The sequence below is a fragment of the Rattus norvegicus genome, chromosome 1 (genome assembly GCF_036323735.1).
Source record: "Rattus norvegicus strain BN/NHsdMcwi chromosome 1, GRCr8, whole genome shotgun sequence".
NCBI lineage: Eukaryota > Metazoa > Chordata > Mammalia > Rodentia > Muridae > Rattus > Rattus norvegicus.
The window spans coordinates 152689935-152714130 of record NC_086019.1 but is presented as its reverse complement, the minus strand read 5'-3'; the positions used below and the strand labels follow the sequence as shown (position 1 = coordinate 152714130).

The 24196-nt window shown below is 45.9% G+C and overlaps 2 protein-coding genes across 2 annotated transcripts in view; one reads left to right on the top strand and one right to left on the bottom strand.

Moving 5' to 3' along the window:
- Positions 1 to 12758: 12758 nt before the first annotated feature.
- Fzd4 (frizzled class receptor 4) lies at positions 12759 to 21624 on the bottom strand. Its single transcript, NM_022623.3, is given in 2 exon segments — positions 12759 to 18972; positions 21030 to 21624. Coding segments are annotated over 2 exon segments (1617 nt in total). The 5' UTR covers positions 21318 to 21624; the 3' UTR covers positions 12759 to 17643.
- A 101-nt stretch (positions 21625 to 21725) lies between these two features.
- Tmem135 (transmembrane protein 135) overlaps positions 21726 to 24196 on the top strand; it is a 273477-nt gene continuing 271006 nt past the window's right edge. The window contains exon 1 of the mRNA XM_039105814.2: positions 21726 to 21932. The gene's annotated coding sequence lies outside the window, so the exon portion shown is untranslated. The remainder of the gene's footprint in view (positions 21933 to 24196) is intronic.

The following is a 24196-nucleotide window of genomic DNA, read 5'->3' as shown; positions in this document are numbered from 1 at the left end:
AGATATTAAGAAAGGCAGGAAGTGAGTTCAACAATTCAGGGAAGCATGGTGGTAGCCCAGCTGCCCATCATGGGGATGAAACAGTGTATGTAAGTTAGCACGCTCTGTATGGTTGCCGTTGAGACACGTGGCTTTATGTAAACTGTGTGGCTCCGTGCAGAAACATGGACTTGGCTTAACCTAACTTCGAACTTGGGTGGTGATGTTGACCTTCAGAATCCCCCCCAGAACAGTCCTGCTTGTCTGCTGTGATAATCTCGGGGTGATTCGTCATGATCTCCTTGTTGGTTTGTCACGGCTTGGCAGGGGATGGAAGCAACCTCTGCTGAGATGTATCAGACGACTTATCCTTGGGGGGAAAAAAAGAGTGGGCAGGAGCTATTTTTTGCTAGGGGTGAAGGACAATTTTATACCGAAGACTGGACTTTCCTAAACAAAAAAAAAAAAAAAAAAAAAAGCTTTCAGTTGTTGGGTTCCAGTCTTGAATTTACTTATTTATTTAGAATAATTAAAGCCTGAAGGCTACAGCAGCGAAAAGGAAGCAGACTGTCAGTTCCCAGAGCAGTAACTGTAATGATCTGTGACACCGGCCACCCAGGGTTCAGCGGAGTTTGCTTGGAGCTGGGAGTAGACAGTAAATACGTGTGGGCTGCTTGCAGTCACGTGCCTCAGTGAGAGAGGCTTGGAGAAAAGGCTAAGCGGGAATCCAGCCGAAGCTATCTGAATGACTGGTCACCAACAGTATCGCCCAGTTTCAACATCTTTCAGGGCATCCCCCCTCCCCGTGTTAATAATTCCATATTTAATTTCATACTTTTCCTCTAATCTACTTTAAATGAGCAGACAGCTTTTAGTATCGAAACCAATAGATACTGAATGTCCTGGTTGTGTACTTGGCCATTTAATCCATGAAAGGAAGACATCTTTTCACGGGACTGGGTCTTAGACTCGTGATCCTTAAAGTTACTCTTCAGCTGCAGGAGGCAGATCAGTGTCCCACTTCTATTCTCTTATGTCTGCTACCTAATTTTCCCCCCCTATGGGTTGACTTCTACTATGGTGTCTCTTAATAAGAGGTAGGATTTCAAAAGCGGACATGACCTGCGACTCTCAGAGGAGCAAAGAAGGACGGAGGTGGCTCTTGCTGAGTCAGCTTTTCCAAAGCATCGGGGCAGCCATGTTGGCTGAAGTGTTCCTGTCATGTCCTTATTGCTGTGGTTCCTTTGACTGGGCCCTGATTGTCCCCTGATTTCTACTCATTTCCAAGCCTAATCTCCATATTTTACAAATCCCTTCCCTTGAATAAAGTCTGTTTTCATTGCAGAGATTCGAGATGGTGTACAGCCATCAAGCATTTCCTTCCCTGTCTCAAGTCTTCCAAGCAACGCTCTCAGTGTCTTGGTCACTCAGATCCCATCCATTACTTGGGTGACAAGGGTCGTGTAAGACACCTGAGTGACAGGAGCATGGAGTGTGCGCAAGGTTTAGGAGCAAGGGAGATGCTAAAACCTGCACACGCACTGCAGGGCTGCATCGCAGTTGCTCCGTGGAGGCAGAAGCACGCGAGCACCGGGAGTTAAGGTACCCTGCTACCTCATGATATACCACCAGGAGGGAGGTATGGCTAAAGGTGGAGTGAAAAACAAGACTCTGTGAGGCTAGAGGATTGGCCCTAGGTCACACAGCACAGAGCTCTGTGATTTAGATACTGGAATTGGAGCCAGGTCTTATTCGTACCTGGGGTTGCCCCTTTCCACTCCAATAAATCTGCTAGGCAATGAAGAGTAAACCATATGCCATTTCTGCCTTTCGGATTTGGATTTCAGCGTTGCATCCTTGATTTGGAATGAATCCACCTGAACCTAATGATGTAACCAGATCACTGGATTATAAATGTTTTTATTTATTTCTAAAACACAAGGTTTTTTGTTTTTTTTCTTTTAAAGCCTTCCCCCTGCCCCCAAGCCCATGGCAAGGAGAGCTGTCACGTCAAAACCTGTTTTGATTTAAGTGGAATAGATCCAGCTTGAGTGTAAATTCGAGACTGTTTGCTTATGTCACACTCTATTTTTCAAATTACTTTCACATGTCCCGGTTCACTCATCCCCCCCACTTCTGGATGGGGAAACTGAGGCCTGAGACTTAAAAAGGTGTACTCATGTTCATGTGGCCAACACCATTCCTTTCTGCATGTTTAGAGGACAAACTTGTGCCAATTAAGTGAGGTGACCTGGACTGTTCACTCTGACAATTTCATTTAGTTCCTGGGCTCATTCAGGTAAACATTAGCCTGCATTTCACTTCAAACTGTCTTTATGTGTCCTTAGATTTTTTTTTTACCCTTAATTAATTATTTTTATTCTGGATTCCACTTCACTGCCCTTTATTTCCCCCTTCCCTTTTTTCTGTTAGTCTTTCCTTTTCTTCTCTCCTTTTTTTTTTTTTCTGCTTCAGTCACAAAAACATTTGTCTGTCTCACACAGGGATAAAAATCATGTGACCGTGTGGCCTTTAAGGTCTTGGAAGCAGGGTATTTTCTTATGGATTTTTTTATTGTTTAGGTTGTTTTGTCAGGGTAATGAAAAAAGACTCCCAGGCCCCTTATCTCAGACCTGCTAGAGGGTGCTTGCAGTTTTGTTTTTCTTTCCAAGCTGGTTCCTTACAAATGCATGCCGAAGGTCACTCCCGGGTCCCAGAGATAGTGCTGGGTAATCAATCACATCCAACACAGCAGCATCAGCAGATAGTACCAGTGCTGGAGCAAAGAGGAACAACAGTGTAAACCGTCCTGGGATTGTGTGCCCAGCGCAGGTGATCGGATGGGCTGCCTTTTGTTCTCCAGAAGTTCTTTGAGAGTCAAAAATATCTTCTTGCTCAGTGATCCTTCCTCCTTTCTGTTTCTATACTCCAAAAAATTAAATTAATAAATAAAATAAAATAAATACGCATGTACAAAAATGGCTCGGAAATTTCCCAGGTAATCTCATCATTGCAACTCTGAGAGCAATACAGACGTGTTTAATAGCTCCGAGGGATGGATCCACATGGGGCCCTCAGCAATGATTAATCCTTTCAAAATATAAACAAACAGAACCCCAGAAGGAACTCTGTGCTGCCTTTTCGGAGGACAAGCTTTGCAAGCTCGATTAAGCCACGTCAATTCTCCAGACCTCAGTTTTCTTGCACGCGATGGCAGTGGTGGTGAGCTCAGCCACGCATGCATGCTTAGAAGCCAGAGGTCAACCTGGGTCCCTTTCTCCACCTTACTTTTTGAGAAAAGATCTCTCCAGGAACCTGTAGTTTATCACCACTGCTGAGCTGTCTTACTAGTAAGTCCTTGGGATCCCATGTCTCTTCCTCTCCCTGCCAAGATTGCAGGCGTCTATCCATCTCCTCCCCTGCAGAGGAAGGCAGGGAGAGGACTGTTATATGGGTTCTAGGGATCTCATGCTTCTATATTAAGCACTTCACCCATCCAGCCACCTTCCTGGACTTAGTTTACTCAAACTAGCCTGAGCTACATAGTGAGACCCTATTCCAACCAACTAACAACAGAACAACTACTACTTTGTGACCGATCTTAAAATAAATACTCTCATCTGACCCTCAGGGGCTTTCCAAATGGAATAGAACAAATGGGTATATTAAGGGAAAACAATATCATTGAAAATTGTTATTTCATTTCTTGGTTTTGTGTGTGTGTGAGTATGTAGGTAGGTGTGCATGCATACATGTGCACATGCATGTCAGAGAGCATGTATGGCAGTCAGAGGACAACTTGTAGGAGTCAGTTTTTTCCTCCTACCCTGTGGGTCCCAGGGATCAAACTCAGCTGTCAGTGTTATTGGCAAGCAAGAGTGAGATGCTTGGTAAAGCAAAGAAACCACTCTGGCTAGATTATTTTTACGAGTCCTCCCAGCCTTAAAAGTTGACGGATCTGACTTGTTTGCTTGTCTTCATCCGAATTGCTTTGTGTGTTGATGTATTTTGTTCCTCCTTGATTACTTGTTTTAACATTTCTTTCCTCATTCTCATCCATAAGTAATTATTGTATCAAATACTGTTTATAAAAGTTAGATAACAAGATAACCAGATCACTGTATCCAACAAGAACCAAAAGGCTTAGAGAGTTCGACCTATTCAAGTTCACGCAGCTATGAAGTTGTAGAACCAGTATTTGAACCCCCAACTGTTGATGTCTAAACTCGTGCACCTTCTAATACATGGTGCTGCTTCGGGCATGTGAAGCCACTAAGGATCAGCAACATAATTTGCACCACCAGGTATAAAATAAAAACACGCGTCTCTGGGCTGGCAAGACAAGTCTAGAAAGTGTCACCCTGTATGATTGTCCAGGTCATTCACCCATGAAGTCAAATCTGCCAGCTACAGTGACTTTGTGAATGATACCTACCGCCAAACAGGAGACACATCCACGCAGTGTGTAGACCTCTATTATGGTGGCAGCATTTTTCAGTGACCAGTTTTGCATGCAGCTTTTCTGATGTCCAGTGTGTATCACCTGAATAGGACTGTGGGCTCTGTATGTGACTTTCCCAGCATACCCCCATTGTTTTTATTAAGCAATACTTATAAAGGGATATCTGACGAAATTTGAGTGGCTAAGAGCACTGGCTGTTTTTTCAGAGGACCTAGGTTGGAGTCTCAGTACCAATGTGGTGGCTAACAACCATCTTTAACTGCAGTTCTAGGAGGTCTGACACCCTCTTCTGGTCTCTGCAGGCACTACATGCACCTGACACACACACACACACACACACACACACACACACACACACACACTCAAAACACCCATGCACATAAAAAAAAATCAAGGTTTAAAAAAAAGTTCAGACCACACCCTTATCTTTACGCTAAGAAGCTGGGGATGACTAAGGCAGTACAAATAGATCATGGCAAAATCCCTTAAAATAAAAACAGTTTTAAAAGCATAAATGGGGACCTGAAGGTATGCTCTAACAAAGGACAGTGAAAGAAATTTGCTAGACCCTGGTCCTCCTTCTTGCAGCATGAAAGAAGAGGGTAATTCCCAAAGATCCACTGAAGATCAACTGTGTCTACTTCAGGTGCTTAACCACTGGAGTTTAGTTTTCCAACATCACAGATACTGTCTATGAAAGATATAGACGTCTCACCAGAAATAAAGGCATGGGAAAGTTTTGTAAGCAATTCAAGAAGTCTTGAAATGACTCCAGATCTTTATTAACCCTGTTTTCGACAGTGAGTTCTATAACTATAAGACATGGCCATATTAAAACTAGATAGAAATTTAGAGCTTAGTCCTCAGTGGATGAAGGCTGAGGTCATTTGGGATAATGAATTGTTATAAATGTTTTGGAAGACGTAGATATCTGACTTCTAACCCTATCATTGAAGTAGTCGCCCCACAACAATTTATTCCTATTAAAACATTGTACCAAGTTGAACAATCTACTGCCCCAGAGAGCTGCTGCTTGAGCATCAGTGAACGTTTGTGGAGCTTTTAGACAAGGAAGAGTGTCAGCTGATGAGCGGTTCTTGTCCATGTGACAAGGGTGTCATCAGCGTTCTCTGTCAGACCATGGAAAAGTTCCTAGGACAGAATGCATAAACTTGAAGAATGAATTGAAAAGATGTGAGGGAAAGGGGGGGGTGTCTGAATGAGTAAGATCAGTAAGTACAGCCAAAAAGAAATGAAAGTGTGTGCATGTGTGTGTGTGTGTGTGCATGTGCATGTGTGTGCATGTGTGTGTGTGTGTGTGTGTGCATGTGCATGTGTGTGTGTTGTGTGTGTGTGTGTGCATGTGTGTGTGTTGTGTGTGTGTTGTGTGTGTGCGTGTGTGTGTGTGTGTGTGTGTGTGTATGCGCGCGTGTGTGTGTGTTAGGGTGCAGAAATGAGAGGAGTTGGAGCTGGTTGGGTCACAGGAAGGAGGCATGAGAAATCTGGGAGATAGACAAACAGCCAGATTCCAGACCATGCACATCACACCGAGAGGTAAACTTAGGAAGAATGTTACCTCTCGTGATGTATGGTAGATCTTTTTCTAGTCATGGCACAAGAGGTCACATAGCCGCTCGTCCTGGATAGTCTTCTACCAGGTGTGGGCAGACTGTAGGTGAATGAAGGGCATCATCTTTGAGATCCCAATCATTCTTTTCCTCAAAACATCAGATAGTTCCCATGAAGAGCAGTTCATAATGGCAGGTGCCATTGAGGCCTTAAATGCATCTTGAAGATGCCCATGTGATGTCTCCAGTAGAGAGGGACTACTACTCCCTTCCACTAGCAGACATCTGAACAGGAAGAGGTCTTCTCAGAGTGCTCTCTCATGGCATCTCCTCAGAGGTTCACATTTTTCATCCACTATTCACGTGCCACCAGTTTATCTCTTAGGAGGCAGTCTGGCTCTGAGGCAGAAGCGTCCGTCAAGGGGAGAGAGCATGATAGGAAATGCATTAGGAAAATGTTGGCTGTTACCCACCCTCCCTCTGCATTCTTGGACTTTAGGGGTTCTCAGAAGTGCTTGCGAGGAGTGTGCTTTCTTCCAAGTTATAAACAAACAAAACGCTTGTTTCTGCCCTAAAGTTGTTCTACCTCTCCTAACCAGTAGGTGTCAGAAGACTCTTATTTTAAAACAAAACAAAACGTGCTTCAAAATTATTTACTTAAGGATAATAATTTCTCAGTGTTTAGGTGTCTTAGTTGTTTTGTTGTTGTTGTTGTTTTGTTTTGTTTTAATTCAGCAAGAGGAAATATTGCAGCTGTGTGTAACCTACCACTCCAGAAACATACTTGACTGACAAAAATGGTTCTAATTCCTCACACTACCCATAAATACAATGAGACCTACTAGGTAGGCCATGGCAAATTGCTTTTGTTGAAATATCCACAGTACATTTACATTTTACAGGAAATTCCATTGGGTTTACAGTCTTTATTTAATAGAAATAATCTCTGCGATTATTTGCATTTATTTCTGAAGAAGGATGTTTTTCCCTTCCTTGGAATAGGCTCAGGAAACGAGTGAAATGTTCAGGAAGTTAGCTAAATGCTGATGTAAACCCAAAAGGAAGATCTGCTGTTGGGGGACAGAGGGGCTTACAAAAACAAAAAAATGCCTAGGAAGTGGGTTTCTCATTCATTATGGAAAACGTCGTCTAGAATTCTCATTTTAAAGGAAGAGAGATAGGAAAGAAGGTGTGTTCCTGTGATACCTTTTTCAGGGGATCTGTCAGGCACCCCAGCTTTTACCGATAGTAGCGGATGGTGAAGAAACTGTTAAGCCAGAAAAATCAAGATAGGCAATGACTGGGACTAAGGCTCTATTAAATGAAGGCTTTAATAGGAAATTGTGTCAACTATTCCAGGAAATAAGTCTGGCAGGAAACTCCCGAGTCCTGAGTTTCTGGTGGGTCCCTGAGCACTCCATAAACGAATAAACATTTTCCTCTGCCCTAAGGAGTCTGTGCCTTCCTCTAACATGGTGTGCCACAGACCCTCAGCCCCACAGACAGCCCCACAGGGGAGTCTCACAGCGCAGACAAACCCACGCCCCCAGACACTCTGAGTCAGTGAGTCGACCTCTGTGACCTTGCATGCTATTAATCTGTAGCTGGCCATTTTGAGTGCACTGTATCAAATGAACAGAGCAAACAACTCCTAACCTCTAAGACAGAGGAGTACATTTCAGAAATAAAGTCTTAGTTCACTGATCAGGGTTGCAAAGGACAGGATTTCATCTTATGTGAAAATTGCAGATCCCGCCCACTGTGTCCCTCAGCACCTACCTTTCTGCCTTCACAGTTTTTTTTTAATCCAAGCTCCTCCTTGCCTGTTTTCCAGCCCACAGTCCACACAGCAGCTACAGCAAAGCCCAGAAGGCCACCGACATAGACACAAACTTTTCTTGCTTTCCACTGACTCCCCTAAAGCGAACCCAGGAGAGAACACCACCTCCAGGCACTTTCACAATTTAGCTTCAGCTGCCCTTCCCTCCTACTCCAAGAATCTCAGCCTCCAGTTATGCTGAAGTAACTTGGTGCCTGGCACCTACCTCCAGGCAACACAAGGTCAAGTTTATTCACACACTTATCCTTTTAGCTTGGGTAAAGGAGGACAGATGGGCATGCACTCCCTTGAAGATCCCTAGAACAATCTATCTGGGGTTCTAGGATTATGGCCTGACAGTATTAACAGAAGCAGCTTCCAAAGACATCAAGCAGAGTCACCTATAGAAATTCCCTACCAGGCACAAATGTTATAAATCAACATGTACATTTTAAAAGATGTCCGACTGGAGGTAGTTATCTGAATCTAATGATTCAATGTCTCTGATGGCACTTGTGTGTGTATGAGTGTGGTGGGGGTAAGCTTTTAACTTTCATGCTTTACATGTAGAATTTAGAGGGTCATTAAGAGGAACAGAGCCAGGCTTCTAAGGGTCACAGTGTCTGTTACATCCACTCTTCCCTTTCCCTTCTCTCTTCAAATTTGTGTGAGAAAAATTTGAATGGTGAGATATGAGCAGCTGAGAAAGGCTTAAATGATGCTGAATGTCCGGAAGCCACTCTATCTAAGCTGAAAGCGGACAAGGATATTTTGAGGCTTATGTCAGGAGGAAATGACATCATGGGTATGGTAAACTAGTTGCAGCAGTTTGAGGGAGGAGTCAAGGAAGGTGTATGTTCCTCACAGCACCTTCCCAGGATAGCGACTGGCCCTCATTCTGCTGTTCCTCCAGCATTTACAAATCGGTGTTTCTCCCGGTTTAAAGCCTGTTAATACAAGCTAAGTTCCTTCTCCGTTCATTCAACTGCATTTGGGAACCCAAAGCTAGAATTTGTCTCTTATGGTTTTGTAGTTTTGTTTTAATCATCTCCCCTCTCCATTCCTGGCATACTCCCATGCTGAATAGGCATCAGACTGATATTTGTTAGGGCAAAGAAGACATGGCAAGGGACAGAAACCAAGAGTCAGTAACACCATGTGGAAGGTCTTTATTCTGTAACACACATTTGAGGCTAGAGAATGTTCTCAGAGGCTAGTGTCCTAGCATTTTCCCAGAAAAAAAAAATCCTGTCAGAGTGGTGGCTTTTGTTACCTGTGGTTTTATTTACCTGTGCCTTTCCCACCTGCTTTTCCAATTTTGCTTCTATTTTGCTACTTCCTTATAAGCATACTCGAAACCTGTGTTCTGAGACAGGTGCAACTCTGGGCTGCAGAAGCACATAGAGAAACCCTTTTGGATGCTCAGAGGCTGCAGGGGGTCTAATCTAGTGAGCGAATGGATAGTGTACAGACCACTTCAGATGGCACGGGAAGGCTCTCAGAGTTTAAAAAAACCAAAAACTACGGTTGATATTGTGAGAAGGAACAGGGGCAGGGAAGTGCTAAGCTCCAAGATCTTCCCAGGACAGGAAGACAAGAGCTCCATCCTGAAGACAGAACACACATAAGCTAGTGGAAAAGACAGAACAGGCACTCCAGACAAGGGGCAAGCACACCCATCCACACACACATGCACATGGGCATGCAGCTACAGATGCACAGGCAAGGAGGTGAGAGGGAAACCACAGAACTAGGTCCAGTCTTCTCTGTGACTTATCACTCCATCACAGGGCTCATACCCTGGCCACTTAGAGCCCAGCAGATGGAATGATGCAATCCTCAGGCCTTTCAGGAAATTCAGCCACCCAATCTTTTAATCTCTCATTAGGAAAGTAGCCTGGCCACAAGATTAAGTACATTCTTGGGTGAAAACAGGATTGTATGTGAAGGAGTCAGAATCTCATACGAGTGTTCAACTGTTCCTTAGCCTGCCTTAACCTGGCTGTTCAGAGAAACTGCAGCTTCAGTAGGGTCAGGAACAGAAAAGGTTCCAGAAAGCTAACCTTTGGAAAGAGAAACTTAATCTGTCAGGATTAGTAAAGACCAGAGGCAAACATGGCCTTTTCTGCTGTTCCTCCCCCTTCCCATTTAGCAAAGATCCCTCCCTCCAGGGAAATAAAGAGACTGGGAGTGACACCTGGTCCAGAGAGAGCGCCTGTTGCCAGCAGTGGTGGCTTCCAGGAGTGTACACGCACCTTAAGGCTCTTGTACTCCGATCCCACCCTCTTTTACATCTCTCACACCCCATGAAACCCCATTCCTCCCAAAAGCCCTGACCCCTGTCTCTTTGTTATTATCTACGTAAAGTTTGTTCTCTTTGGAGTCTTATGCTCAACCTGTAGGTGGCTACCGTGCTTAGGTACTGTTGCAGAACTTGTGATCTTTTTTCAATTTTATTGCCATTTCCTTCTTTCTTCCCCCCACCCCACCCCCAAACTGGGAGTCCCCAGAGGAAGTATTTAAAACTTCCTTCTTCGTGGGGACAGGATTCTTGGTGGGAGGCTAGCGGAACCGTAAGCAACTGATGGGCGATGAAATGTAATTCACTCAGTGCTGTCTCTTCTCATCCTGGGAATGTAGGTCAGAATCCTTTGCCATGGCAGGCTGCTGATCAATCAGCCATGGATCTCATAACCTCGGGATGGAGAAACCTGAAGGAAGAGAGCAGAGCTCTCTAGGAACCTCGGGTGATGGCCAGGTCCATTTTGCAGCAGTTTGTGCTAAATCTCTGTAGGGCAACACAATTGCAGAACACTGGATAGATCCTCTCAATTCTACCAACTCTACTGCTTGGAGAAGAAAAACTAAGAAGTTTTGAGCTCTTCTCCCAGTGTAGTTTATTTCTGTGCACAGAACCTCCAAAAACAGGAGGCTGAGGCTGACCTCTTTGGTCAAGAGTCAGCTCAACTTTAAAATTATGATCGCATGTGAAGGCTAAAAATGGGAAAGGGAAAACTCAGTTCTCAGCACAGAAATGCTGGAAATCCTTAGCCTGCATTCCAGTTAGGGTCTTGGCCCCATGCACAGATCTCCCACTGGGGGTAGGTGGGTGGGAGATCAGCCAAGTTCGTTTTAAACTAGCTGAGTGTCAAGGATCATGGAGTTTACTCTAGAGGTGGCCAGTTCACGGATAGAACTATTTACTGTAGTGATTATGATTTTTAATCCCTAAGACACAGAAGCTCACAGGCACGACTCATAGTTGTGAAGGATGCCTGCCCAGTCGTCACATTGTCCTGATGAACTCTGTGCATTAATGAAACCAAAAGATAGAGTTTGTTTCAGTTCCCCCAAGGTCTCCATGGCAAGAGATCTCTACAGGCAAATAAAAAATAACCGAATTTCACTCTCATACATCTTTGGAAACTAGAAACCTGAAATCAATGATTCCTTCTGGAAGCTCCTAGGAGAATTCTTCATGACTTTGTTCTTGTTTCAGGAAGACTCTAGAAAACTTTAATGTTTTCTTTCTTGACCTATGGCTACAGAACTTCAAAGTCTTTAAGTATGTGGCATTTCCCTATGTGCCTGTGTCTAAGTGTATCTCTATTTGACAGACAACAGTTACAGGATTGAGATACACTTCCAATGTAATATGAGCTTTTTTCTTTCTCATTTAATTGCATCTACCAAGTCCCCCTTTCCAAATAAGGTGATAATCACGGATATCCAGGATTAGGACTTTTGAGGGAGGACACAATGTAAACCATAGGAATATAAAATGAGACAAAATCCCATGTAGAAGAAAAACAAAATCCCAAGTCCCAGACATGAGATCCTCTGGCCATCTGTCTGCCCCACTGAGTTACTCTTACCCTCTGAAAGTCTTGGTTTCTCTCTCTGCAAGCAACACTTGCCCTACTTACTTCAGAAACACCCCAAGAATAAAACAAAGCCACGTACAGTATTTTCTATTGGAAAGTGTTTCTACAAGTGCAAGGATTAGTATGAACTCGTTCCAGATTGTGTTGACTTTCCTTTAACTTCGTAACTACTTAATAAGTGGGTAATGGAATGAGAAACACAGCCTGACTTACAGGGAAGAGAATTTAAATTACACGCCTCCCTTCATTTGGGTTTGAGATAAAGTTATACCAGAAATCTGCAGATAAGGAGAGTAATATTACAAATACCTCTGCAGAATTTTTTACTCACCCCCAAGAAGGGTGGCATTCAAATGCAGCTAAAAGGTGGCAAGAACTTTAAGCAAAGCAAGAGGGATAATCTCAATGGAGACATCAGCAGCTGTCCTGTTTTCTGTGTGGTCCATATTACTAGGTATGATGACAGTGTCCTGCTGACTTTGTTTTGTTTTGCACTGTTGGGTGTCAAGCCCAGAGCCTCACATGCGCTGGGCAAGCATTGTACTACTGAGCACACCATACCTCCAATGCTCACATAGCTGCATAGTCCAGAGATTTCTCTCGATATAGGGACAGAGACCAGGCAACTTACAAAGTTAGCCCAAAATGACAGCCCCCACCATCACCACCGGAAGAATGAGATATACAAAAAATAGATCCACTGTGTAAGAGATTTGGAGTTCCAGTAGCAGTAAGAAATCTGATTTTAAACCTCAAACTGAAAGATGACCACTCTTGGAAATACCAAGAGTGGGAAGGTATCATTGGGATAACAGCTTGAGAACTATGGTTATGTCCAAAGCATCATGTGATCTACTTGCTTTCATTGACCTTAGATTGTGGGGATTTGATGACCCAGGAGAAATCCCACAAGGAAAAAATAGCATGAGTCAAAGAGCCTCTCTCCATTTGCCAAACAAACCAATCCTTCCCTTTCTCAGGTCTGGGCATGTATGCTTCCCAAGGACTGTCACATACCTTCAGAAACACAACACAGCACACACCTGTCAATAAACAAAACTTTATTTTCCTTTAATACAAAAATTAAATAGCAAGTTTTTTAATACAGTGATAAATTAGAAATTTACAGTACAGACATCAATGTAGACACACTTTTGTACATCCTTAAAAAGGGGGATATATTTCCTTGGAAATTCAGCAATTTGTTCAGGGCATGGATAGCAGGGGTTTGCCAGGTACCTCTACACTAAGCATCCGAATGGCCCCAGGTTGCCTCCAGGGTTCTGCAGTTACTGAAAGGCACGAGGATCCACGTAAAAGGCAGAGAGCATCTGGGTAAACTGCTGCACAAAAGACTTCTAACTGTATTTTATCGGCTTGCAGACTGGGATTATTATTTTAGTTCATCCTTCTTATGAAGAGCCAAGGGGCCTCACCCCGAGGCCTTCTATAGCCTCACACCGTCCCTGTGAGGTAGAAGAACTCAGAAGTGTCTGGATGTGGCACTATGGAAATTCTAGAAACCAACTTACCGCTCCCCACAGCCACAGTAAAGTCAAGGCCCCAGCCTGCTAAACTCTCAGGACTTTGAAATGTGCTCAACCTGGGAGGGGAGACGAACCTGAGCTTCGTGGGGCAGAGTTGTTGTCACCCTGTTTCAGCTTTCCGGGATGACACTAGTCACTAGCGGAACATTCCGGGAGCTCTGGCAGGCACGAGTGCTTTGAGGAAGTGGCTCATTCGAGACTCTTTACCAACTGCTCGGGAGACTACTAGGAATTGAGCGCTGCTTAGAAGGAAAATAAGGCAAATGAAAGACAAAGACAAGTGATGGTGATGGTGATGGTGATGGTGATGATGATGATGATGATGATGATGACACAAACGTGATTTTCAGGGGAACAAGCATGTCTGGGTGGGGTGGGGGCGTGATACACTTCCTCTTGGCACTGGGCCATTACTGCACAAACTGCATGGGGAAAGGCAGGAGCAGAGAACTCGATCCAGGAGCCAGTGGAACAAGATCTATTACTTGGGACTTCAGTATCTGATCATTTGTAGGAGCAAAATGCTCTCTCGGGAGTTCCAAGTTCTTTGTCCTAGGCATGAAGGGAAAAAGATAACCTGGGTCCTTTGACAGACACACTGCACACTCAGACGGGGACTCTGAAGTCAAATACAATAAGAAGACAAAGAGCACTGCCCAAGTCCGGGGGCTCGTCATGACTGGTAGGGATGGCAACTTTCTCCACTGCCCTCCGTCTCAGGATAGAATTTACACATGAAGCACTTCCTGCCAAAGTCCATGCCCTCTTGGTTTCCCTTCCTAACTGCCACTCATGGGTGAGACCTCTTTCAAGTGTACCTGCTCTTTGGGGACTGAGGATGTCAACTTCATCGCGATGTCCCATGGCCCAACATTGCACTCAATACCAAAGACACTAAATTCTGTGAGCAAAGGGCTGAGTACACAGTTGGACGAGTTAAATGTGACCACAGGTCAGAATCTGGTAATGATAGGTCTCTGGTTCTGGCTTTATGGACATGAGGGTTAGGGTACACGTGAGGGAATGACAGAAAGGGAACTCTAAGGAAATAGTGTCTGTCACCTGTCCCTTGTTTCAGGCCTCTGGGCACCGTGCCAGCTCCGAAGCCATCTCAGCAACCAGGAAGTGGGTCACCGTAAAGGAAGAAAGATATGATCAGCTGAGTAGCTCAGCCAGGTGGCTCTGGCCACTTCTACCCTACACAGGGCTCCTGTGCTTTATGGTCTGGCTTTTATGAAGCAAGATCAAGTAGTTTATCAAAGAGGAGGTTGGACAGTGGTGCCCTTAGTTGTGCTTAGTAGAATATCTGAAACTTGAGGACTTTCCTTGAAAATTACAATTGTGCATACGTACTCCAGATCTCAGAGGAAGGAAAACAAACCTTACTTTCTCCTCAGCATGCCGCTGTCCTCAAATATGCCTGTGTAAGTCCCACGGAACAACCCAAACCCTGACCCTCCTATCCCCAAAGCCACAGTTAGATGCTGGAGCCAGTTCTTCGGGCCTACTCTGTTTTCCTAGGGAGTTTATATGAAGATTGTCATGAACCAGAGCTGGTGCTTTCTGCCATTAATTTAGAAGGAATTATGGGGGAGGTAGAGAGACCTAGAAAGAGATTTGTGGTAATGATGGGAAGAAGTGATACAGGTTCTTGTCGGGCATTGTAAGGGACTCCTCAGTCACCGAGTTCATTTCCTGGAAAGTGGAGCCATTTCTCTCCAGTGTGCATGAGATAGGAAAGGGACGGCCGGAAACTCTGTGGTGTTGTTGAGACTATTAAACTAGTCTGAACTGCCAGGTCCCTTTGCTCAAACATTAACTTCCCCCTGAAAGGGCAAAGTGCTTGAGAAGATAGAAAAAGTGTCAGTACACTCACTGGCTCTAGAATTCAGAACGCAGGTGGCTGGTTTCACCTAAGGGGTTGCTGTTGCCATGGTTATTGTTGAAACAAGCCCAGCACCTACAGCTTGCTCTTTGGAGGCTGCAGTCCTGGCCCTACAATCACTGAAGCATTACAAAGAGAATTGCTTTAGGAAGCCTGTACAGCCTGGCTAGTCAGCTACTGCCTTGCTCTTCATCCCTTTCCTGTGCCAGAGTCACTGCACAACTCCCAAGACACCGAAGCAGAGCGTGAGTAAGGGCAGAATCTGCCCTTGGGTGCACACTCCAGGGCCCTGGACAGCTATGGGAACTGTCTGCAAGCAGCACGGGGCGTGTCCATTTCGCCCCAGAATGTGCTCAGAAGCAGCACATTCAGGAGTTAAACTGGCCCTTCCGTGGATCAGTTCTCATGCTCCTGGAGCCTTATGCCCCAGTCCAGTTTAGGTACTCAGACTGAAAATGACCAGGGGCCATCCAGGTTCACCGAGATCTCTATCTCACAAGCCCCACGACTCTCCTTTTCAAACACAACTATGGGTCTTATATGCATCTTGGTAACAGACATCTACAGAACTTGCAAAACCAAAGGGTATGGGGAGAAAGTAAAATATACAGTCAGAGACAAAGCTCAAACCGAGAGGGAGGAAGGGAGGGAGGGAGGGAGGGAGGGAGGGAGGGAGGGAGGGAAGGGGGAGAGAGAGAGAGAGAGAGAGAGAGAGAGAGAGAGAGAGAGAGAGAGAGAGAGAGAATGAATCTGCACACCTATTTGGGATTTGGAGTCGCTGACATGTTTCTCTACAAAGTGTGACTGGACAAAACATTAAGAGCTCTCTTACTATAAACTCCACTCAATGAACAACTGCAGTTGCTGAAGCAGGCGAGTGTGAAACACAAGGAGAGCAACCTGTGGCATGTACAATGTTTTGTCCCAGAGATCTGGTGATTAAAAGGCCTAAGGCAGGTTAAGCAAAAGGCCAGTCATGATTTTAAAGGAACTTCAGCTTTTGATAGGTTGCTAGCGGGTACCCCCTTGTGAGGGACTTAAAGCATAAATTTTAAAGGCTTTGGATACCCCAGAAAAGGCAATTAAGACTTGCGCTGTTAGACTTTGCAGCTCATTTCACTCGGTCTACACCGTATCCCCTGCTAACCAATCCAGCTTCTGGCTGGCATTCTGGAGGTTCATTAGGCATCATATAAATACTCCAGGCCACACTGCCTCCAATGAAATCTTATAAGGAGCCTTTGCCCATTACTAAGGAACAATTATGCACCAAGTATTTGGATCTGCTGTCCTTAGTTGCCTTTGCAAAGTTGAATAAGTCTCCATTGTGGCAAGCAGACCAAACTCTGATAACATTCTTATGCTACAGGGGGGGAAAGGCACTATCACACTAAGAATGCAAGTTGACCACAGTTTTAAAGTCAATTGAGTATACTATGTCATGGTCCAAGAATGTGCTTTTAATTGTAATTGACACACACAAATTACACAGTTAATCTGTGTGAATGCAAAGTTGCCAAGAAATTTAACATTTCAGTTCTTCCAGACTGGCGTCTGCCTAGATGCAATCACACAAACTAAAATATTTTAAGTCCCAATTGCTAACGTAGCTAAATGCAATAGGTCTCTGGGGTCGGTAAGGTAAGTCAACTTAGTAAATCTCATTTTCCTCTGAATTAAGTGATTGTCAGAAAATGAATCACCTTTCCTTTTCCTCTCATTAGGCATGCTGCAGTGCAAAAAAATTCCTATAAAAATAACTTTTTTTTGAGTCATTAGTGTAAAGTGAAGAAAACAGGGGCTGCCTAGAATTAGGGACGTTGAAATTTAAGAACAGAGAGAAATCCATTGGATACCTTATGTGTGTTAGTACAGTACTTTTGTTTGCTCAAACAATTCTGTTTTACGACAAAGGCACTGAAGGATTTTGACACCACCTCTTGGGAGTGCGCTCCAGAGTTCTAAACAGCAGACAGTGGAGGCCAGAAGATGTTTATGTTAGGCCAGCCAAACTATAAAACTCTGCACCACGTCTCCCAACCCAGCATTTCCAGTGTTTATAGATCACTTTGCTATCTGCAAGACCTAGTTACTATTTAAAATTTAAAAGAGTTTTAAAAATTAATCTTTCTCCTTGCACGCTATTAACTCACAGCTGAAGTCCCACCCAGTAGGAGCAGACGCCATCAGTCTTGGACTTAGGAATCTCAGGGAGACCTCCTCAGACTCCAAGCTGTGTGACCTGCTAAAGTGATTGACGTTTTGAGTTTTCACAGCTTTGAAAGCCTCGAACTGGCTTTTCCATTTTGGACCATTCCAAAGTCTACATCAAAATCATTAGTGTTCTGACGCTGAGTTGGGTGAGGGGTGGTGGGCTGACGTGTGTGTGTGTGTGTGTGTGTGTGTGTGTGTGTGTGTGCTGAAGTGTTTCTAGTTTGTTCAAACTGAGATTCACTGCATCCTTTCCTTCAAAATGAGGAAAGTGGAAGCTAGCTAGTCCTACACCACAGTTTCGTTGCCTTTCCCTGGCTTCACCCAACCATTCCCCCTCTTCTCTCTCTTTACCTTCCCAGAATTCACCAATCGGTTAGAACATTTTTGCCACGTGTGAAGAGTTTTGGCAGACCAAATCCACATGCCTGAAGTGATGCCCACGAGCAAAGACATAAAAATTTTCAACATTTCAACTGCCATGTTTGAGTCATCTGCAGAATACCGAAAGAGTGCCCAGTTTGAGATTTCATAGAAATAACAGGCAATCACACAGGTCGCAGGAACCGTGTACAGGACCGAGAAGACCCCGATCTTGACCATTAGCCTTTCCAACTTGTCTGTCTTGGTCCCATCTTTTTGAAGATTTGACCGAATTTTGAAGAGGGCCACCAAGCCTGCAGCAATGAATAGAGTTCCAATCACCAAATAGGTAAAGAGAGGTGCCACCACAAAGCCGGTGAGGGCATCTAGGCTTTGGTTCCCGACATAGCACAGGCCAGTCAGCTCATCGGCATCCACTAGTCTCATAATCAAGATGACAATGGTTTTCACGGCAGGGATAGCCCAGGCTGCGATGTGGAAATAAGAACTGTGCATTTCAATGGCTTCGTGACCCCACTTGAGTCCGGCTGCCAAAAACCAAGTGAGTGTCAGAATAACCCACCAAATGGAGCTGGCCATTCCAAAAAAGTACATCAGCAAGAAAATTATTGCACATCCTGTGTTCTTAAGTCCCTCTTGGATGAGAACGGGTTCTGCCGCCTCTTCAAAATCACAGGATATCCTTTCCCGGCCTACAGTAAGCCGAACAATATAAGCAATGCTATAAATATTATAGCACATACTGAGGAATATGATGGGGCGCTCAGGGTAAGAAAACCTGGACGAATCAATCAGGAAGGTCAGCACAGTGAAGGTGGTAGAGATGAAGCAGAGGCTGGCCCACACGGCCATCCAAATATCCGTGAACTCCTTAGCTGAGCGGCTGTACAAGCCAGCATCGTAGCCACACTTGAGAACACAGTTCAGGCTCCTTTTCACCCAGATGTACTGATCGGAATTGGTTCCCACGGAGTGGCACTCTTCCCCCGGCTGGATGGGAGTTTTGTGGGGCAAGGGTACCTCTTCGTCACCTGGTCCTTCCATGCACATGTGGTTGTGGTCGTTCTGGGGTGGGAACTTGCTGCAGTTCAGGCTGTCCGGCCAGGCAAACCCAAATTCTTTCAGGACTGGTTCACATCGTCTCTTGACTGAAAGACACATGCCACCGCACGGGCCGATGGGGATGTTGATCTTCTCTGTGCACATTGGCACATAAACCGAACAAAGGAAGAACTGGAAAAGTAATGACAGGAACAAAGAAAAAAATGAATGGGATTTGACCAGGAGCACAGAGCTGAGTGAATGCTTCCAGGCAGTGTACGTATCTACTTTTAAGCCAGTCTACTGGGAATATGCCTGTTTACTCTGACCTCAAATGCTGTTGCCTAAACGTCTATCACTTTTACACAGTTTTCCTTAGCTGGGCTCTACTGCTTCTTTGCACAGGAGCGTACACAAGGAAATAGCCAAAATGTGTCTGAAGAATTACATAATCTTTTTTCACACAACCCTTAGGAAAATAAACTTTTAAAAAGCGATTTCCAATATTTCTCTCCTTCTAGCTACCATTTGAGAGACCTAAAGAGTCTAATAAAGTGACCTGGTCACTTAGGTGCTTGACTTCTATCCTCATTTCTCTGTCCCCTTAAAATATAGATCCTGCTATCATTCTCTTTTCCCCTAATGTACATTTTAATTGTAAAAAGTCAATTCCAAATTTAAACAGAAAAATGAACTCATTTGAGACTCTTGGACCCAAGGAGGAAATATGGGTTGGGGGGCAAGGGGGTCTTTGGTCTCCAGGGATTTGTTTGGCTAGCAATTCTTCAATGATTAATAATGAAACACAATAGGAAGATGTAAATGTTAAGTCCCTGAAATTGCAATAGCAGCAGGGGAGAGTCCAGTTGCTGTCCTCAATTCCTCCAGCATTGATAAACAGTCTCCTTGGCTCCTTACAGATGTTGTCTATGAAGTCTAGAGTTACAAGTAACTATTTTCCAGCATGTAAAGGGATCCAGTTCTTGTCTTTCAAAACAGCTTGGCTGCCTCCCCAGGATACATGTAATTAAAAATATATATCCCTGCAAAAGCTGTTTCTCCAACAAAATTGCCACTGATGTCAACTATGTGCTGTTTCCAAAATGAGAGTGAGAGGATCATTTCTTAAGCTTGTCTAACCTAGTTTGGAAGTTCTGAAACTTCCACAGGGATATTTCACCAGCAATAGGTCTAATCCCAACCATCTTCCCCAAACCACAATTCTGCTTTTACAATGACCTATGTAAAAACCTGAGCCCGTAAATAAACTGTATGTCTGTTTCTTATCTCAATACAGCCAGAACTATAGATTTCTTGAGGTTTCAAGCTGGAGAACTCTAACCTCCATTTTTGTTTTTTTAATAAAGCCACTCAGTCTCACCAACCAAAAACATGACTAGTGTATGTTTTTAAAACTTCATTCCAATCCATTTCCCGTTGAGTTGGTTGCATAAGAGAAATTATAACATATATGCTGTATATGCAAATTAATTTTCACTTATTATTGTAGGAAGAATTTCTATATCATTACACATTACCTAAGTTTTAACATCTTAATGACTGCCAAGAAAAGGAAAGGGGAGGGAGGAGAAAAAGTTCTTCAAACATGCAAACTACCTTCCTGGAGTTTTTTCAGTCTCTCCAAACACTAAACATGCCTCCAACGCTAAGGACTAGAAAGAACTCAAGCCAACCTAACCACTCTTTCCTGTATGACCTCTAAAAGTGCAGGACGATGGTGGGGCATTCTGCAGAAAACAGGCAGATATGGTTTATTTGGTAACCTACACCCAAAAATTACAAGCAGAAAGAAGGTCGATGAGCGACCTGGAAGGACGAAGTTCTGTCTCCTTATCACGCCTTCCAAGTTTTAGGTGCAACCAGCTGCCCTGCCAGGACTCGTCCACCAAGCAGCGGCTGCCGGCTGCCGGAATCCTTGGCAAAGATAACCCTCAACTCCACTGGGGTTAGGGGCTTGGCCAGACATGGGCAGGGGAGAAAAAACGGAAGGGCGGGGTGTAAGAATAGGTTCTTTCGCGGGCCAGATGACTTACACAACGTTTTGGCTTTCAGTCTCCAAGAGGGACAGAAAAGTGGGGGGTGGGGTGCGGGTTGGAGATCACTTTTCCAGGAGTTGTACCCTCAAGTTAGAAAGGGAGCAGAGGGCTCGATCTGTCAGGGATTCCGAGGAAGGAGTTCGGGAGTCCCTGTCTACCGAGTCCTCCAGGGATGGGGGTAGGGGCGCCCACCTGCAGCTGGCTGGAGCAGCCGTACTGGATGAGCGGCGTGAAAGTTGTCAGCTGCAGCTCCGCGTCTGTCTGCAGCTCGTGTCCCACTAAGTTGGGCATCTTGGTCACGTTGTAGCCGAGGTTCTGGCACATGGCGATGCGGATGGGGTCGCAACGCCGCTCCTCCTCGTCCCCGAACCCCAGGGCGGGCCGCTGGAGCAGGAGCAACTGCAGCAGCAGCAGCCCCAGCCTGAGCCTGACGCCTCCAGGCATCCCCCGGACGCTTGGCCCTGTGCCCTGCCAAGCCATGGCCAGAGCCGCGGGCAGCAGCGGCGGAGGCTGCTCTAGCAGACACCCCCAGTTTGCACAGGGGCGCCGGTGGCCGCGCAGCTCCCAGCTCCGGATAGGGAATGCGGTAGGGCGCCAAGGGCGACGAGGGGGCAGCGGCCGCTTCTCCAGCAGCTGTAGGAGACTGTGCGGGATATCAGACGTCCGGAGCCGGGGCCGAGGGATGGACTGCTAGGGTCATGGCTGCAGGCGGCGATCCCAGAACCCGGCGCCGGCCGAGTCCGGCTTTTCGGCGAAGCCCGCCTGCACTCTACGCCGCGCTCTTCTCACCGCCCCAGCGCTCTGCGGCGCTTGAGGTTCGCAGGGAGGGGGCGGGGCGGGACGGACAACGCGAGTGTCCAATGAAAGACCCCCCTGGGCAGAGGGGGCGGGAAGGGGTGTGGCCCCATCTCCCGCTGTAAGGGTCAGGCCCCCGCCCGCGGCTTGATCCTCTCTCCCTTGCTCGCTCCAGAGCTGCCCCGCCCCGCTTGGCTTCCCGGCGCTCGGCGTCCTCCCACCCGGATCCATTGCACACCGTGGCCAGGCGTCGATGGAGCCCCGTGGCTCCTGCCCAGCCAACCTGCTCTCCTCTTCCAGGTGAGACGTGTTCCCACATCTATGCCCCTTTCACGTCCTTCCCTTTACAGCTGTCACCTCTGGCCCAATGGCCACCTCTGTATCAAGCAAAATAATGAACACAAAGAACACGGTATTTGGGGTGTACACAGATTGTGGCTTTAAATCCTCGCTGTGTGACCTTGAGCAAATTGCCCAGCCTCTCGGCGTCAGGTTCCTCATCCGTAAAGTGACTTGGGAGGATTAGCGATAAAGCCTGAAAGGCTTAGAGCTGGTGCCTGGTACAGCGCGAGTTCGCAGAAATTTTCACCCCTAGCCAGCGGGGCTGGCGCCCGCCCACCCCCCAACCCCGCCCAGCGCTCGGCGCGACCTGCGCCCGGGAGCAGCCGGTCTCCAGCCCCGGTGGGGGAGGCGCTCTGGAGCAACAGAGCAGCCGATGGGCTCGCGCTCCGATTTCCTCACCGTACGAAATGAAATTCCACAGGGGGATTCGAAAGGAAATGAGGCCGGGACGCTCCGTGCTTCTCGGCCCGCCGCCCTTCCTGTCTCGGGGACACGGTTTCTAAATAAGGTTGGGAGGGTGAGAGCGCGGGAGGGAAGAGGCTTGACCTGTGCACCCGAAGCGAGGAAGGCGCACAAACCACAGGGACGCCCCTTCCCAGACCTGGGACACCCTTCCCCTGCATCCTGCACTCTTCTTGTTCCCATTCTTGCTCAGTGTAGAGCTCTGGGGATCAGCATATGTTTCCACTCGTGTTCCAATCCCGCTTCTCCTCTTTTCACCCACAAAGAAAGGACTTTGTGTTGGGTCCACCTTCTCTCTGCCTCCCATTTGGCCAGTGGAACTCTCAGCAGGTGATTTCCTAAATCATTTATTTGTTACTTGATTGGTCAACCTAATAGGAGCCTCCAACTGGCCGCACAGTAGGTCAGTTTCTGAGTGAAGTCCATGTTCTCTTCCTGACACAAAGTGTTTCTCAGTCCATGAGGTAATGCCTGCAGTGTAGATCATCTAGCATAGTGACCGATGAATAACACTCAATTACTCGGTTATCACTTTTTTGTTTATATCTGGGACAGATTGTGAAATGTAGATTACAAGACTAGCCCTTGCTTGTCAGTCTCCTGCTAAATTTTGAAGAGACCGGTAATCAATAAAGGGATTCCAACCCCTCTCCTTCAGATGTGTTTGCCTAAGCCCCTGCCTGTGTTTTTCTGATGTTCTTTGTGCCTTCCCATTTCAGTTGATCCTCTGGCACACGGCTGAGGTAAGGCATAAGTTGGAAGGATACATGCACTCAAGTTTTCTATCTTCAGTTTTCTTATGTCGGCTGGACCCGGTTGAGGGTAAGAATGGAGTCAGCTATTTTGGGTGTTTGCCTCTGTGTCTGGAACTGTTGGGCATATGAAAGCTGCATCATCTCAAATCATTGTCAGAACCTGGTAGTGAATGTTTTGGCCCTTTAAGTGGACTGGGGAACTAAGGCTAAACCAGAGCATTAGTTAGCAATGATAGGACCAACCAAATGGGAGCCCAGCCTTTTAAAGCTGGAGGACAAGACTACTTCCCAGGAGTTCAGAACCAGGTCGAGTCCTCTGTATGCAGGTACTGAAGACAACTGGCTTACACGGATGCATAAATAATCAGATGAAGAGAGCAGTGGCCTATTCATTGTTTGAGAGGGACAAACCAGATGAACAGATTAAATGGATACACAACCCCCATTCACCAGGATCACACAGGAGGCAAACAAAACAAACACACTGGGCATGGTAAGCCCACAGAGAACCATGAGCAAATTGGAGGTGGAGGTAGCTGGGTTTGGAGAGCTCCTCAAAGAGATGACCTGTAAGACTGTGAGCTACTTAAGAAAGTGGGCTTGGAGCACGGCTGGCACTTTGCCTAGAGCAGGGTGTGTGCGTGGTTTATGAAACAGTGAACTTCCTGAAGTCAAGGAGGACGGTGGATCTGTTACTCACAGAGCGCCTGGCAAACAGGCAGGACATAGTTGGTGCTGGCTGAAGGGGCACTATTATCAAATCAGTAACAGATTTCATAAGAAACCCTATCCTGCACCAGCATTCCATGACTTATACTAATAATGTTATTGCAATTTTCACAACCATCCAAGAAAGCATTTTTTAGAGAAGTCAAACAATCTGACCAAGGTGCCTTCCTACGTAGTAGAGAGGGACTCAGTTGCCCATTTGCTGTAGTCTAAACTCTGTGCCCAAGTTCCAGTTCTCAAAGAGGAAAGTGCTTACTTTTTACCCTCTTCTGCCCT